The sequence below is a fragment of the Gavialis gangeticus genome, unplaced genomic scaffold (genome assembly GCF_001723915.1).
Source record: "Gavialis gangeticus isolate Ggan-Ray unplaced genomic scaffold, GavGan_comp1, whole genome shotgun sequence".
NCBI lineage: Eukaryota > Metazoa > Chordata > Crocodylia > Gavialidae > Gavialis > Gavialis gangeticus.
The window spans coordinates 157,108,359-157,126,788 of record NW_017729024.1 but is presented as its reverse complement, the minus strand read 5'-3'; the positions used below and the strand labels follow the sequence as shown (position 1 = coordinate 157,126,788).

The 18,430-nt window shown below is 43.8% G+C and overlaps 1 protein-coding gene across 1 annotated transcript in view; it reads left to right on the top strand.

The window, feature by feature from the left end:
* EGFLAM (EGF like, fibronectin type III and laminin G domains) overlaps positions 1-16,797 on the top strand; it is a 107,115-nt gene extending 90,318 nt beyond the window's left edge. Inside the window, exons 19-23 of the mRNA XM_019518271.1 lie at positions 4,637-4,715; positions 10,070-10,213; positions 12,777-12,860; positions 14,852-14,955; positions 15,716-16,797. Coding sequence (XP_019373816.1) covers positions 4,637-4,715; positions 10,070-10,213; positions 12,777-12,860; positions 14,852-14,955; positions 15,716-15,870 — 566 coding nt within the window. The 3' untranslated portion in view covers positions 15,871-16,797. The remainder of the gene's footprint in view (positions 1-4,636; positions 4,716-10,069; positions 10,214-12,776; positions 12,861-14,851; positions 14,956-15,715) is intronic.
* The last annotated feature ends 1,633 nt before the right edge of the window (positions 16,798-18,430 follow it).

Below are 18,430 nucleotides of genomic sequence, written 5' to 3'. Positions count from 1 at the left end.
CTCACTCACTCACTCACTCACTCACTCACTCACTCACTCTTCAATAGGAAAATCTACAGTATAAGTTGAGGACAAGCTCCTTAGTGGCCTTACTCTTTGGGTTTAAAAGAGACCTTAAGCATTATTTAGCCAAAGTCCCTTTGTGAGACTAGTCTTAATTTACCTTGTAAAAAAGAACTGAGGCCCAGAGCCTCAAACATATTAAGCCGTTTTTGCTATTTTTGGTGTTGGAGTCAGTCATTTAGGTATCTTGTCCACCCTCCCAACTGTGAATCAAGTGACAGACTTCAGGCATCTCAAGAATTAGGTGACAGTCCAAGCTGGGGTTTTGAGGATCAATGTTTTGCTCTTAGGTATCGAAGTGGGGTTTAGGCAGGAACTAAGAACCTCTCCTGATGCAGATCCACACCCTACATGCCTAAGCTGCTCTTGTTTCCTGTGCATTTCATTTCTGACTGGCTGAGACAGCTTTTCAGCCAGCCAGATTCTGAGGGTATATTTGTCAGACAGACATTTTACATGGAGAGTGGCAAGGTAACAGTATAATATAGGACCTGGATACATGAGTTTGAACCTTGCTTTGCTCTCTTGGTGGTGTCACTTGCCATTTGATCTAGCTATAGCATGGTACCTATTCATTTGTGTGGGGAATCAAAGGGAACAGATGGGGATGTTAGCCCCATTGTTCCCTTGTGCGTCTGCCTACAGAACTGGTGTGCCTTAATCATGTGCCACTTAGTCTTGGGGAGACCTTTTAAAAACTGTATAGGGTGGCTAAATGCTAAACTTGCAAGAGAATCTGGCCGTTGGTCTCTTGAGGTGCGTAGCAGCTTTGACAACTTAACTAAAGGTCGAGTATTTAAGATGTACTCATTGATGTCCCAATGAAGATAGAATAGATTTCTGTTCTCATAATTGTTATGGTTTGTTTTCTGCATAAGATGTACCGAGTGGACGGATACATTTACTTGTATGAAGTACTAGAACAGCTTGCCATTATTTTTCCCTTTGAGCAAATTAAACCTTGTGCTGAAGACTGCCCAAGTCTGCTGCAGCATGGGAGGCGGGGCACAAAATAGGTCCTATCTGATGGCACCACAGCCTTCATGCAGTCCTACTCTACTAGGGAGAAGAAGTTGAATCCAACGTAATAGTAAAAGGTGGTTGTTCTGATCACTACCCACATTGCCTAGTGATGTAGCATGGGAGGAGAGGCAGGAATAGCTCTGTTACAGGAAGATGAGCCTAAATTGGCCAGACCATTGAAATAGTGACTTTCTTGCCATTGAAAAATAAAATCTGAATACTCTTGTTTTGTTTTATGCTGACTCACTTCAGAGTGTGGAAATTACTGCTTAAACGGTAAGTACTGGGAATGATTGGGAAAACTGCTCTGTCACTGTGTGTCTGCATGTTCCATCAAGCTGATAGCCTGACTTACACTGGATCTTGAAAGTTTCTGTAGATAAGCCGCAAACATACTGTGGGGTTATGTGGCAATTCTATACACCTTGTTGTACTACTGTTTCTAAATGCAGATCCAGAACTCATGGAATAGGCCAAGCAGATGATAATGGAGCTGGAATCTTGTTTTCCACAAAATGGGGCAAGACTGCAGAGCATCTCATGCACTGCTCTGGAGAACCACTCCTAGGAGTTAAGGGGTAGTTCAGTGTTCAGGATGACCATTCAGTGGCAGGGGGCCTCCGTGCCATTAACAAAGATTTTAGTTGCGTTGTTGGCTTTGGGACCTCTCTCCTGTTTGCCATCACCAGATAGTGATGCTGCTTACCTCCAACCCAAGCTGGATTCAGAGGAGAAGGGCCCTGCAGCCCATGATTTATATCGTACAAAATCCCGTCTCTCCCTACTTCCCTTTGTTTCTTATCCATAAAGTTACCTGCATTGTTCCTGTTCCCATCCTATCCCACAACAGTGAATAGTCACTCAGAAGCCCTTTGCATGTCATAGTTCTTCCTGGTGCCAGAGGTCCTGACCATGATGAGAGGATAATAATGTGTATCCAGGGGTAAAATAAGTGGCATTAGCTTATTCAGATTCATCAGTAAGTGAAAAGCATATAAAAGATCAAGCCCCATAGAGCACGAGGCTTCTTTTTGAAATCTGAGCATGAAACTGGCAGATTGCAGGCTTTTAGTAGCATTGCATAACAGAATTTCCTCTTTAGACACTTTGGACAGTGTCCCTAATTTCATTACAGATGAAACAGCCATTTATTACCATTTGAAATTCTCTGTCTCCCTTAGCAATTAAACCTAATCTCCTTATTGCTGCTGTTAGCTTAGAGTGTGTGTGAAGTATTACAGATTTATATTGGAGTAATGCCTTGAAGCCTCAAATGACTCTGGTGCCCCCTTGTGCTGGGAATTGTACAAACACAAGAAAGAGTCAGTCCCTGACCTGCAGACATTAACATTTTTATATAGACAAACCAGGGTGTTTCTACACGTTCATTAATGTGCTTTTGCTACTGTACATTAAATTTAGTACCTCTAATGTGAGGTACTAACTAAATGTGTATTATGCCGTCCTAATGTGCAGTAGCAAAAGCACGTTTTGTTAGTGACACTTAATGCGCAGTAGCCTAATTTTACTGCGCATTAGTGTATTAGCATGTTTTTTTGCCGTGACATTCTTTGTGCAGTAATATAGTCTACTGTGCATTAAAGTGTACATGTAGACACACCTACAGAGAAGCTAAGGTATAAAGGGTACAACATTCAAGCAGATGATTGATAACTGAAGCACAGAACACATAATAACCCAGTTCTGCAAATGTCATTGCTAATTTTTATGTAAGTAAATGTGGAAGTCTTTGCTAGATTAGGTCCTAAAAGACTGGACCAAAGTAACGTTCGAAACCCATGGCAGAGTTCAGAATTTAATGCAAAACTCCTGAGTCTTGGTCAGTGACTTAACCGCAAACCCGTGCTCCCTTCATATGAATAGTGAGTGCTTTAATGCAAAATGTGCAATATAGATCAGTGGTTTTGTTAATGGCATTATTAGTAGGATGAGATAGTAAACACCCATAGTATCAGTAAGGTACAGATGGAGTAGTTTTCAGCCATCTTAAAGTCACTGCAATTATAATAATATCCAGTCTTAAAAGTAATGTCATTGTTTCCTCCCGTGAAATAAAAGGACTGGGATTCAAAAAGTAAGTTAAAACCTTCTGGAGGAAGAGGAACAAGACTCATTATTAGCAGAAGGATGGGATTAGCAGAAGGACAGTTATTTTAAGAATCCCTACACTGTTTTTATATTAGGGAAACAACTGTTGTGAAAGTCTGGAGCAGGGCACTCTCACAAAAAGAGAATTGGCACAAATGAGCAGTCTTATTTAATCAAGTCACACAGGAGCCACTGCTTTGCTCCAGAGACTCTGTCTGAAATGCTCAGCCTCAGTAACTTCTTAAGCACTGAACTTTCACAGACAGATGGTACAGAATCTGTGAGCAAGATATTCCCAAAACAACAGCTCTTCATTGTCCTCCTTCCCTCCCTTGCAGATCATTATAACCATGGGTTAAAAAGAAATGGGATGACATAAATCTAAGGACAGAAATATAGACAGTGGAGCCCGAGCAGAGAAACTTTTTGGGACTGGGTAGTAGTTAGTAAAGTTTAGCCTTTGACCACTTTTGCACTTAGGCAGGCCCAGGCAAGCTGGAACTGGCTCACAGGCCTACAGTGACATTTCCTGAGTAGCCCCTAAAATGACTTAGCATTTGTTAGAGAAGAGAGCCCAGCTTGGAAACAGGAACCAGGGGGTTACTGCCTGCTTTCAGCAGAGCTATCCTAATTTACACCAGATGAATAGCTGGCTTTGTTCCCTTGAACTAAGGCTTCTGCATGCAGTGATTCCCCACAATGTCTAGGTGGCAGCAGCAGACCTTAGAACAGCCACGTTCTGCTCTGCTGCATCCTTTAGCATGAAGGGGGAGCGGGGGTCACTGCTCTCTGTGCAGAGAAGCCCAGGGACTGTGGCAACCATAGTGGCCTTGAGGGGTGGAAAGTCAAGCTGGAGAATGGAAAGGATAGGAAGAAATAGGGCATTAGAGGAGGAAGTATGAAAACTGCTGCCTTTCCAGGAAACTAGAGTCTTTGCTGAAGAAGTTTATGGACAAAAGAACACATTAAACATATGCTCTGTTGAAACCAATGGGTTAGAAACCCAATTCAGTATTTTGTACTAGGAAGTGAGGGTTAGAAAGGGTAGCTGGGCTACAGATTTAAGCTGAAAAAGGAGATATTTTCATAAAGGGGCAAATTAAATTCGGGAAGTTAAAAATAAGGATAAAAATTAAAGTGTTCACAACATTTCACTTGCATTTTTTCTGATAAGAGCTGCCTTTCATAATAAAAGGATAAATTGGATATATAGTGGAAAGCTACAGCTAAAGAAAAGGGGGCTGGGGTGTCAAGAGTATGGATCAAGAGAAATTTTGGGGGTTTGCTTGTCTACCCATATCTGTCATTGTATTCAGTACGGTATGGGGGCTATCAGCATAGCTTAGTGCTGTTCAGAAGTGGCTGTCAATGAAGAAAATAAAATAAAACAGCAACACAGGTATTTTCACTTTGTTTTGTCTGGTTGTCTGTCATTTTCCAGCCGTCACAGAAGCCATTGAAATTCCACAGTTTATTGGCCGTAGTTACCTCACATACGATAACCCGGACATCCTCAAAAGGTAAGTCATCTACTCTGAGTTGAAATAATTGTGCTTTGCTTTTATTATTACAATATTAAAAGCCTTGTATGAGAAGGGTTTACTGTACAGTCAATCTGCTTAAGCTGTATTTGCCATGGTTCTAAATGATTTTAAAAGAACCAAGTTTCCTGCTGTACTTCATTAGCTTTCTCATTGTAGTACCCAAGTGCCTCAGTCTTTGAGGTATTTACCAGCATAGCTGACACCCTTGTAATGTAGAACAATGCTTTAAATATCACAATTTTACAGATGCGTAGTTGAGGTACTAAGGGCCGCATAGTGACTCCTCAATACAACTCGAGCCATTCTGGACTAAAACATTTCAAAATTTAGATCCTTAAAAATCCCACTCAGCTACTATCTAAGCCTGAAGGCACCTAAATACCCAAGGAGCCCAGGTTTGTTCCAGTAAATTTCCCTACATCCCCAAACTTCAACGTCCCGCTGAAATCACGACGGCACTGAGCTGCTAAGCATGTAGGTATCCTTTTTACCTGTCTCACATCTAGAGCATCCTCTCCTTGGATCATAACCTGGTCATAGTTTAGAGGCTTGTGTGTTCCAATGACCCTCAGAGCTATGTCATATGGAGACTTGTACTCCTGGTAGGGTCTCCCCTAACAAACAGATCGGAGGTAAGGTCCCAAACTAAGCATGATCCAAACTCCTGAAGACCCCAATGGCGGAATAATCATACTTGACCTGCTGGTTCTCTGTGGCTGTGAAGGCAAATGATGGCTGAAGCAGGATGGAGGTCTCTGGTTGTCTTGGACATCCTTGTCACTGGGTTTAGGGCTCCCTCCTGTCAAGCTTATGTGGTTGTCGCTTGTGCACTGGCTTCCCCACGTTAAAAGATGTCACACACAGGCCTCAGCCAGGGATGTTAATGTCTCCCACAAACCAAGTGCTGCGATGGCAGACGAGTGGTTGTGGAGGCAGGGACAATGATTTCTGGGAGTTCCTAGTCAGAAATCTTCATGTAGGCGGTGGTTATGTGATGGTCATTTTGCACTTACCAAGATGGAAGTACAATGCAGCAGCTGCAGCCATAACTGAACAGTCCTCTTTAGGATCCCCTCTGCTCACCCTGAATGGGGAAGGGGCTAGAAAAGGTACCTTAAACATAGGCTGTCTCAAAGCCCCCTGGCGAGGTTGCAGCATCCTACAGGATCACTCTATTTGCAGCTGAAACCAACAAAATAAAGTATTAAAGTTTGCCGCGTGGAATAGCCACACTCTCATAGACTCCCTGAAGAGCAAGACTCCGGAAAGAAGAGCCACCATAGTAGCTAGAGAACTTGCAAGATATGACATTGATATTACTGCCCCTAAGTGATACCTGCTGTGCAGATGAAGGCCAGCTGAAAGAAGAAGGTTGCTACACCTTTTTTTGGAAGGGAAAGTCACCTGAAGATGGCTTTGCCATCAAGAGCAAGATTGTCAACTTTCAGAACTCCCTGTGGGCATTAGCAAGCACCTTATGACGCTCCACCTCAAGCTCTGTAACAACCAGGATGCTATGGTCATCAGTGCATATGCCCCCACACCTGACGATGAAACGTTAACAAGGAACAGTTGTACTGTGCTCTTGACAGTCCTGACTGCCACTGCCAAGGAAGCAACGCTCATCCTCATAGGTGACTTCAACACGAGAGTTGGGCAACACTGTAAACTCTGGAGTGGCACCACTGGGAAAGAGAGGGTAGGGAAAGTCGACTCCAGTGGTATCCTCTTCCTCAGCAAATGTGCAGAGCATGACTTGCTCATCCCAAATGCCATCTTCAGACAAAGTGAAAAATGTAAGACCACTTGGAAACATCCATGCTCCGATCACTGGCACCTTCTTGACTATATAATTGTCAGAACCTGTGATTGTACTGATGTTTGTGTCACCCGAGTCCTGAGAGGTACAAATGGCTGCTGGACAGACCGCTGTTTAGGCAGATAAATCATGGATATGCAGCTTGCACCACAACACCATACACAACTGAAAGGAGTGTAGAAGAGATTTATCATCAAGGCACTCCAAAACCAAGCTAGATGTGAGGCTCTTCAGCAACACCTGACTGAGAGGTTCTTTGACCTACCTGATGACATCAAGGACATCCAGACATATTGGGAAAAGCTTAAACACATTATTCATAAGGCATGTGCTGAATCAACTGTGCTGTACTTACCATCACCAAGATCGGTTTGATGAGAACAATGAGGAGATCCTAGCACTTATCCATCAGAAGAGAGCCATGTTCTCCAGTTAGGAAAATGAACCCTCCAACCAGTGAAAACAAGAGGCTTACCAGGAGCTTAAAGCTGTTGTTCAGATGAGGCTACAGGACATCAAGACCCAGTGGTGGCAAGGCCATGGATATCCAGAGTTTCGCTGACCAACATGACATGAAGCCAAGAAACAGCAGAGGACAAAGGAAACTGCACAACATCCTGGACAACAGTTGTGCCATCGCCCCCCAAAGCACCACTTGTCATATGTGGGGAGAAACTTGCAGAGCACAGATTGAACTTCTCAGCCACCTTTAAACTCACCAGTAACACCCATCCCCCCCCCGCCGGCAGACATCGTCCTTGTCTCGGGGGATAGCCGATGATGAATGATCTAGAGCATCCTTACTGGACTGGATTTTGTAACATAAAGGAGCCGCTGCAGTTGTTGTCCATATATAGTCAATAGCCTAGTGGTTAGGGTGCTGATCTAGGAAGTGGGTTATTCAGCCCACAAGTACAAATCCTTCTCTGATATAGTTGGAACAGGGACCTGTGCCCAGATTTCTCACCTCTCAGGAGAGTATGCTAACCACAGGTACTGAGTAGCCTAGGGAGGGTCTCCCTCAACCTCTCACTAACATTATTCTAGGAGAGATTAAGGGAGACCCACTTCAGACTGGGAGTGTGATGCTTTGAGTAGGTCATGTTCCCAGCAGATGGAAATCAGGGTTCAGAGCCCTGAAATCAGATAGTGGGAGACTTGAACCTGGGGCTCCAGGATAGTGCTCAAAAGGCTATATCACTGTATGGAAAGCAGAGCAATGATGTTTGAGAAAGGAGTACCTGGAATTTAGAAACATGAGTCCTGGAGAGGATTACTCTCTAGCCTGTAATTGAATGCCTAATTCTCCCCAGTACTGCATAAAGCAGCTGGGCATCCTACTGAAGATTTCAGCAAGTGGCAAGGTACCTTAAGATTTAACCTATGCAAGGCTGAAGCTATATCAGCTTTCTGGATTTAACCCTAAATGACTTGTCTAAGGTAACACAGGACATCTTTAACACAGCAGGAACATGTAGCCAGGACTTCAGCATTTTAGGCTAGTGCCCTAATCACTGTGTTTCCCTTCATCCTCAATCCCTGTTCAAACTGTAATGCAGAATTATTTCTCTTTGCATTTACAGCACAGTAACTGAAGAGCATATTGCCCCCCTTGGCTAATAAGCATATAACATTGGCAGGTAACTGCAGTGAATGACAGACAAACCCTGTGGAAAGCCACAAGAAAATTTCTAACTCAGTGGCTTGATGTTGCCAAGTCGGGTGCACAGTGCAACTGCTGACCATTCTTATCTTTAGGATACAGCACTGCCCCACAGAGACTTCCTATCCCAGAAAACAATATACTATCTTCAGTCAAACAAGTGAGAATTTTTTGCTAGGGCTTCTATTCTTGCTGGCCCCACCTTGTACTGAAGCTGGTAGTAGTTGCAGTTTATACAACAATGGGTACAGTCCTCGATCTCCTTGCAGACTATCTATATTAACTCCTTTATGCACAGCATTTAGATATTCTTATTTTAGATAATTAGCTGTCATTTCACTTTAATTTGATTTGTATGAAAAATAATAAATGAGATGGAACCTAGGTTCCTTTTTGCTTCCAGCAAGCACTGATCCAACTGTCTTAGAAATGATAGCTCATTGATAAGGAAAACAGTAACTTGGAATCTCCTTTGTCTTGTCATAACTAAGGAAAGCTGTGCTCTGGTCTGGTAACTGATACCTTCTCTCTTCCTTGCACACCCCCATCCCTCCTTGTTTATAACAATTGCTCAACAAATCATTCCTGACCATAAGGCCCAACAAATATTTCCTTCTGAGTTTGTCTCTGACATAGATTGGACTGTTTACAGTAGTAAGAACTGCACCTGTTAGTGTTCTTTGGGGTTCACAACAATCATTAAGGACCATCGTGTGTGTGTGTGTATAAAGTATCATAACATGAAGGTACCAGTGGTGAACCCACAGTCCCATAGCAGGAGAATGATACCATTTTTTTTTGCATATAGCATGCCCCCATATATAGTATGTGCTATGGTATTTTCTTATGGAGTCTGAAGAAAAAACCCATCATTGAGTTAAATGGCAGCAGCTAGGGAGCAAAGCCTGTCAGGGATGTGCATGAGTCCAATGCCAACGGAGACCTGTGGCAATTAACACTGCTCCTCACCCCCACCCCTGCTCCTGCCAAATTTCCAGACCTGTGGAGATCCCTCTTCTCATATAATGCACACCTGCAGTTTTCCTCAGCTGGTTTGGCTGGGGTGGGGGGTGAAAGTGCAGGTTATATGCAAGAAAATATGGTATTGCCTACTAGTGAGCTTCATAAGCCCCTAGCACATTACACTTAAGTTGTGATTAACTACTTAATCATGTCTTAAGTTGTTACCTAGCCACACATTAATGTAATAAATGGTGTGATAAAACAAGGAATAAGCCACAAAGTTATTACACAAAATATGGGTAATAACTTTGGGGCTGGTTTCTATCACACCATTAATTGAATGTGTGGGTAGGCTAGTGCTCCCAGACACAGGGACACCGCTGGGAATGTCAGCTGATGGTGCTCCAAGCCACGGGGGTATACCATGCACATGCCTAGCTGGGAGCCTTGTCTGCTGACCCTGCTCCCCGCTGCAGGAGCTTGCTGTTTGCTGGTTCAGGGGGACCCCAGGATGAGAATCTCAGGTTTCCCCTGCAGCAGCAATGAGATGCACTCATGCTTCCTGCCATCCACATGAGGATTGTGGGGATTGTGCATGGGATCCCATTGCACCTTTAACTGCACATATGCCAGGGGCCGTAGTCTCAGCTGATTGCAACAGTGCAGTAATAGTGCCAGGAATTTGACTAGAGAAAGTGGAAATTTAATTATGATGGAAGTAAAAATGTATCACTGTACCAAATCTTACCTCTGTTTAGAGGAACTGAGGGGTAGCAGAGGTTCCTACAGGTCCTTAGACAGCCACATGTTCACAGATACCTGGCTTTTTTGAGCTGGTTAAAAACTAATAATTTTCCTGGGGTTTTTTTCCTCTTAATTCTACAGAGTGTCAGGATCGCGAACAAATGTTTTTATGAGGTTTAAGACCACAATGAAGGAGGGTCTTCTGATGTGGCGGGGGGACAGTCCCCTGCGACCTAACAGTGATTTCATTTCTCTAGGACTTCAGGATGGAGCTTTAGTATTCAGGTAACCTATAGCTGGTTTAATTATTTAGAAGGCCAGGTAGATTGCACCTTATAGATTTAAAGTAAATATGTGTGTGTGTGTGTGTGTGTGCGCGTGCATGCATAAATATACAGATAGCACAAGCTTTTGAGAGCCATAGGTCACTTCATCAGAAGCTGTGAGATGTCTGTGTTTTAACTGTTTCCACAATGATCCCACACTTCCTGTTCAATCAAATCACTGCAGCACAGAGTAATGCTCCTCTGTAGAACACGGGCACTGGGTATTAAAACTATATAGTTTAGTTCAAGTCCATTTGTTTGTGGAATAGTATGTGAAATATACCCTCTTGTTTGCTTTTTCTCAATGCTCTAATTCTCTTTGAAATGCCTGGGTTTTTTCTCATAATCAAATATTCTTCCTGCCAAAAACCCTAAAATCCAGAAGACTCTGACAACATCCAGAGCCTTGTGCTTTCTTGGGAATTATTCTTTTCATTGTAAGTGCTCAGACAGAGTCCATACAGCTTTGTGCATAGCGCTGTGCTGGGACCACTGATTGGCAGAACCTGTATCTTTCCATATTAGAATTCTTGTCAACTTAAGTAAAGTCAACACCGAAATGGAAAAAGTCATCTTCCATCACACTTATACCTGTTTACAGCAGGTTGCAGTGCAGTGTTCATAAATGGAAAGGCTTTATCGCTTTAAAATTTAATTTATGGTAGTCTAGTGCCTGGCTATATTGTTCAGCCCTTTGGCTCTTCCTAGTTGTGGCTGAAAATCATAGGTACAAAAGCTGAGTTTCACATACCAAATTTTAGAGTTAAATTGATGGCTCTAAACTCATTTTCTTGTGGTTTCCTGTGGTTAACCTTGAAAAAAATCTTAGCTGTCTCATGGTCTGTGAAACAGGGAACTGAAACAGTGGATGAAATAGAGCATTTTGTAAGTGTCATTAAGCGAGTTGTAGTATCCAAAGCTGTTGGCAATAATTTTGAGGTAACTTTGCCCATAGAACACCCATTCCTTACTCATGATTTTAGTTTCTCCCCTCACACTTATCCGAGGCATTTGCTGTGAATTTGAATCTGGATGTTTAATTTCATACTTTCAAAAGTATGTGCTGATGCCATAGCAATCTCATGAAACTTAGCCATGAGTTCAATCATCAAATTCCCACCTAAACCCTTAAGGCTTATTTATATACTGTGGTAGTGTGTCCCAGCAGTGGAGAGACCAAGACAGTGTTAATCAGTAGGGCTGTTCTGGGTTCATCCCCCTGCTCGTGCTCTCAAGCCCTTGAACTCTGGTGGGCATGCCTGGTGTGGCCTGACTGGCAAGCCAAATTGCTATCCCTGCCCCCCAGCCTCCCTCACTGGGATACCTTCCTGCAGTGATGCAGACATGCCCTTGGTCAGCTATAGGCATCCATATTTTCAGTGATAATTATTTGCTGAGGTGCCTAGAGGTCCATTCTGTGTAATCTGAAAACTGCCTTCCCAGAAGCACGAGACACTAAATTTTAGATCCAACCTTCTCAGCATCCTTTATTGGGTCTCTTTAGGCATCTCCGTAGTCACTGTGCTGGCTTTTGTGGGATTTATAGGATCAGAGCATTGTAGATTTATACAGTCATAGGCTTGAAAGGGCCCTCAAGGATCTTAGATAACTACCACTCTCGCTGCATTGTCTACACTGAAGTCCTGGAAGTTTAAAGGAACTTGGATATCTCTGTTACTGCAGTTACTTCCATGTCCCCATATATCCATTTCAGTGACTACAGTGTAGTGTAGAGCTACTCAAACTAACTTTAATCTAACTGGCGTGGGCACTGGAAGCAGCCTAACCATGGCAATACAGAGCTCAGCATAGACTCATTTACCCCTCTTCTTTAGGCAGGTAGGCACTTGGAAGTTAGGCATTGCAAAGTTCAGTGCCATGACACATAAGTCCCCTTTATGAATCTAGCCTAGTGTCTAAAGCTGGGCCCCCAGAAGTCGAGGCAAAATAAAACATGGTTATGACTATCTGAATTTTAATAAGGGTGGAAGCATAGACATTCTCATACCCATGAGTGAAATAGTGGAGTTCCTGGCTCATGCCCTCTGCTCAGTTCCCTGGTCATTACCCCTTGCTAACAAGACAAGTCTTTTTCTCCCCAGATTTTTTACTCCTATACACTCCTATACTAACATATCTCTTGTCCTAGCAAGTCAAAAGCTTGGTAAGATAATTATCTATTTAGCCTTCTGTTTTTAGGCAAAGCTGCCATGTAGGAACCCCCTGTTTGATTGCTCATCTCAAGCCCTGGGCTCATTGTGCCATGCAGCCAGCACCCTTTGTTGTTCAGATGGTCACTCTGTCACCTTGTAAGCTGCTTCAATACAGTGAAGGAATAACAGTGATAGTGACCCTAGGGATTCCCAGCCATTCTCGAAAAATCCTGGATGCAAGGGGAAGCGTTGGGGTAAGCCAGAGTGTTGTCAAGCCAAAGATGAGGTGGAGTTACTCACAGATCATTTGTTAGGGATTGCATGCCTCTAAGGGAGGTGAACAACACCTCTTTGCTTTTCACATTTCAGCTACAACCTTGGCAGTGGTATTGCTTCCATAATGGTGAATGGCTCTTTCAACAATGGGAGGTGGCACAGAGTAAAGGCAGTTCGGTAAGTCCCTCTTCATGTTATCAGTGGCTGCATCTATACATGCATATTAATGAAAAGTGATAAACTCCAGAGCTTATTTCTTTGGGTGCACTGCTTGCACATGCACCTGGAACCACAGCATATTAAGCCAGGTCACAGGAGCCCTTGCTGGCAGGGGGCCACAGCAGCCTGGCTGGCAGGGGACAAAGGGCTGTTTCCCCTGATTCAACATGCTGAGGAGGGGCTGCCCTAGTTTCTGCACTGAAGCACCCTTGTGTCCCAGCCACCTAGGACAGCATCTACATGTGTGCTGCTGTGTTTCACTCTGCAGCAGGACAGTACTTGCAAGTACTATCCTGCTGTGGAGTAAATTAGCTAACTCCAGCCTAATTGGGGTGCATGTGTAGATGCCAAGACAAGATGCCACACAGCTAATTAGTCTACTTCACAGTAAATGTCTCATATAGATGTGCCCAGCAAGTGTCAGGTTATCTAGGAGACATTTTGGAGTTTAGTTAGTTTGGAGTGGACATTTTCTGGTGCCAAACTAAGAAATCCAAGTGAGAAGAAAACTACAAGTGTAGCCAGATGCTTAGCTTATACAGAGCACTGCAGCCCCACTGACACAGGGCTCTGACCTTAAATGCTTAGCAATTTTTAACACATCTGACAGAACAAATACAAACACCGTTATGCTGGAGATGAGCCAGGTGAAGTCCAGCCTTGAAGCAAGGCACAGCTCGGACTGGTTTGCCAAGAGTACATCATGCCACAGTTAGTTGAAGTCCATGACAGACAGGTATTCAACCCCATACCTTTCCACTCTCAGGCAGATGACTTAATTTCTCGTTCCTGATTGTCATTTGAATCAAGAATTTGAACTTTCTGCTTACCTAAGACCCTGGCACTCATGAGATTGCCGCTGGCCTGCTTGAGAGCTGCAACACACCTGAGCATCCTTGCCGCCTCTGTTCTGGGACCGAAGTGCATGGAGCAGTGTCAGGTGGGGGGAGGTGGGGGCTTTGCTTTCAGCAGCAGTCTGAAGAATGCCACAGAGATGCAGTGTGGTCATGCCCCAAGTTCCCTTTTATGGGCTAGTAGAACAGGGGTTGCCAATGTATGATCCATGGGCTGGGTCCAGTCCGTGGAGCTGCTGAATCTGGCCTGCAGATCCCAAGGCCTTTGTCTATGCTTGCGCACATTTCTGCACTGGAGCTGAGCAGCAAGCATCTCACTGGGCTGGGCATCTTCCAACCTCCCTCCACTTCATCTGCCTTCCAGCTGTGGTGCAGATGAGGCAGTAGTGTGGAAGCTGCCTGGCCCTGGCAGAGCTCCCCAGCAGCTGGAAGCTGAGCCCACACCCAGCTAAAGAGCTGGGGGCTGGGAGAAGCAGAGGCAGCATTGGCACAACTACTAGCTGCCTGCTCATGGCACAGGTGCAGGCAACAACCCCTTTGCTGCTGACATACTGCCAAAGTCACATGGCCTGTGTTGGTCAAGAGCCTGGTTGTTCTGGCTCACAGCTTGAAAAAGTTGTTGGCTACTGGGCTAGTTCAAGAGCCATAGCATTGCAACTGGACTCTGTTTTCCCAAAGTATTCAAAGCAGCAGGAATACTTAGGCTTATACATCCTGTTATCTTATGTGTTCATCATTACCTAATGGGAGTTAAGCACACTTATTAAAAGAAGAGACCCCTTCTTTTGCCAGCTCTGTTAGCTATCTAGAAATTACAGGCTGAAAATAGCACAGTTATTGGCCACTGCTTCCAGTAAGAGAAAGAGAAGCCCATCAAATGGCATTTATACAAAAACAATTATTAAACATTTATATTATGGAAGGGGCCAAAGGCTCCAGCCAGGAAAAGATGACCTTTGAGTAAGGTGATTTTTTTTTCTGTGCATATTTTTAATGTAGCTTATTTTTTCCTCCTCTTATCCCTTTTTTTTAAACTGCTGTCAAAACAGTGGTTGCTCAAGGAATCTAAATTCCTCATTCTATTTTCCATTTCAGGGATGGACAGTCTGGAAAGGTAACTGTAGACGATTATGGTGCTAGAACTGGTAAATCACCTGGAATGATGAGGCAGTTAAATATCAACGGAGATCTATATGTAGGTAAGTGACCCCCAATTGTAGCCAGCCCATTCTAGCCTGCTGAAGCATATGAGGCCAGATCTGATGAAAAATGTCTTGCATTTGAAAGTGTCTAACTCTGTCCTAACTATGCAGTTGGTCCAATAACAGGTGTCATGCTGAGAGAGCCTTACTTTTTGCATATTTAAACAAAAAACTACATACCACATTATAATCCCTTCTTAACCATTGACTCATTGTAGGATGTACAAGAAAGGGATTACTTTTCCCATTTACTGTGGTGTGATCATCACCACTGGATTTCTGAGTGCCTAACAAATGATACTTAAAAACCAGCAAGAACCTGGTTAAAACCCAGGAGATGCATCGGAGATGGCCTTTTCTGTTATATTAGATATGCCGCTAAGAAACTGTAATACAGCAGTAGGAGGCATTTTTTAAAACAGGAGTAATCATGGCCATGGGTGACTGGCCCCCTTAGTCGGGGGGGACACATGCCCTCCCCCCCCAATTGACTGGGTCTCCCTGTGGCAAAACACACCTACCAGGAAGTGGCCACAGTGCTACTTCCGACACTCCTGCTACCCAGCTGGCACTCACAGGGGGGCACGGGTGCTCCCACCTGCGCCCCCTTCCCAACACCTAAGCAGGGAACATGGCCTGTCGGGGTGCACCAGCGCTCTCAGGGGGTGCACATGCACCCCCTTGCACCCCCTACATGTCGCCACTGAGCATGGCTTCTGTTACAGAGTTCCTTATTTATTTGATCTCTCTTTCTTAGGTGGCATGAAGGAAATAGCATTGCACACAAACAGACAGTACATGAGAGGTCTGGTGGGATGCATCTCACACTTCACACTGTCAACAGATTACCACATTTCACTGGTGGAAGATGCTGCTGATGGAAAGAATATTAACACCTGTGGGGCAAAGTGAGAAGGGAGGAATCCTCACATGGAAGAACCATTGTTGTGCGGGTGTTTGAGTCCAGAATGACTGATATGACTCTGAGGCAAATGCTCTGTATTTGTCATGGAAGAACAAACAAAACTGAGAGGAAATCAGAGACAAGGAGAACATTTTCCATTCTCCTTTTCTTTCAATGCTCTGCTGACTAAACCAAACTGAGTATTTTGTGTAGGAAATGTCACATTAATCATTAAATGTTTAGTGAACACTGAAGATTGTATATCAAAGCAAGCAACAAAGAAAGGGGTGATGTAATGAGTAGTTTAATGACCGTGTTGTGATCCATAGAGATTTTTTTATATCCAGCATAACGGTACTGAAACATATGCGTTCTTTCCAGCTTACAATGGCACAATGATTGTAGCATCAACAAACATATTTTCAAGCACTGTATCTATGCATTCAAATTCCTATTCCGGAACAAGCCGTTCTACCCACTGAAATATTCAAGGTTTGTATTTCATCCTATGTAAATAACACCAATAGGCAACAGTTTCAAACCACCTTTGTTTGCTGAGGAAGAAAATTCTTAAAGTCTACGTTTTTTATTACAAAAGCAACAATATCAGCGATCCAGTTTTGTAGCAGTAATTTTGTACTTGTATATTTTTATAGCTGCAGCAGCAGAACTGATCACATAGTATAACTTTTAAAATATAGGTGTACTATACACTTAGCTCTTTGCACAGTTTCCTAAGGATAACAACTTTCAAGTTGTTCTATAAGGAAGTTTGATGTCTGTATTATACCATTTCTGTGGAGATATTTGTCAGTGATAACCAGTTTTAAATCTGACATTTTTTTGTAAATTTTGACAGTCTAAAATTGTACATTTATGAAGCTTTCCTGGCGTTGAAGCTTTTCCTGTGATTAAAAAGGTATAAAACCTCTTGCTACTGTGGTATTTCACCTTCACTTGTTTTTGTGCACAAAATTCAGACTTGGTGAAAAGAAGATGACCTAACAGATGGTAAAAGCCCTTTTAAAATTGTCCATGCATCAATTCAAACCTGCAGAGCTGGGGTTTTAGGATCAACAGAACAGGGAATTTAGAATGCTGGACAAAATTTCAGGTTTTCTGAGATTATTTTTGTTAGTTTCTCTGTGCTTTTTGCATATGAACTGGAGCCGTAAGCAGCAAACAGGAGAAAAAGATGAGATAGAACCAGGGGTAGATCCAGGATTTGCTAAAGGGGTACAAGAGCAGCAGCCCATACTGCGTGGGGTGGCTCTACCCACTGCCCCAGGCCTCCTGTCCCTGCAGTGAGAGCAGACCAAGCTGTGGAAGAGAGTCTCTGAGAACTGTTTTGACTCTTTCCTGCTCAGAGGCATGTCCTGTCTCCTCCTCTTCTCCCCTCCTTCCCCTCCCCTGCCTGCTGCTGCTGCTACTGCTTTCTCCACCATGCGGGGCAGTGGGGAAGCTCCTCAGCCAGCCTGCCTGAGTGGGGGCTGGGCTCAGCTGGGAAGGGGACAGTGACAATGGGGCAGCTGGAGAGTAGTTCCCCCTACCCTGCTGTAGCCCAGAGCAGGCACACTGTCACTCTCCCTGTCCCCAACTGAGCCTGGTCCCTGCACAGAAGGCAAGAATGACTCTTGTGCTTCCCTATCCCTGGGACAATAGCAAAAGCCCGGGGGGAGGGACAGGAGGGGGACATGCTGTTGTGCAGGAAAGGGGATTTTTGCCTGCTTTGGGGATTGTATAAAGTTCTTGGGGGTCCTGTGGTGCTCCAAACCAAAAGCAGGGTGCAGCCACATCACTGCACCCCCTCTGGATGCACCCCTGGGCAGAATACATTGCATGTCTTACAGGTCACCATAGGGCAATACCTCAAGGACCCGAACCAGGCTGCAGAATCAGTGCTGTTGGCTAGTAGGGTTCTGACAAAAAATGTAGCACTGTATCTATTTGCTGGGCTGTGGGTGGGCAGCAGATAGGAATTTGCACTTATTCCCGGAAGATGGTACAATGATACACAGTGACTCAAGCAGATCCCTAGCCCCACTAAATTAACTTCTAACAAAGGGATAGGTCTGATCAAAATGAAGCAAGCAGAAGACACGCCACCACAAAACGCTGATGATGAGTCATTGATTTATTACTAGGGATCCTGGTTTTCTCTGATAAAAAATATCCCCCATTTTCGAATTAAAAAAAAAGTAACCTAATATCCACATTTTTCCATAATTAAAATAAAACACCACTGTATCTATATCTATATATTAGTGGCATTTCATTTTAATCACGGAAAATGTGGATTTTTTAAATTCAAAATTGGGGATTTTTTTTATCAGACAAAACCAAGCTCCCTGTTTATTACCATAGTGCCTAGGAGCTCCAGTCACAGATCAGGATCTCCCCATGCTAGATGTAGACACAATGCAAGAAGATGGAGCCTGCCCCAGGGGAGACTTACAGTCTAGGTATAAGACACGATACAACTGCTAGATACCACAGAAACAATTCATACCAACAGACATGAGTATGGCAGCAGCCTAGCTAAATGCTGTCAGGTTTTCTGTAGGCATC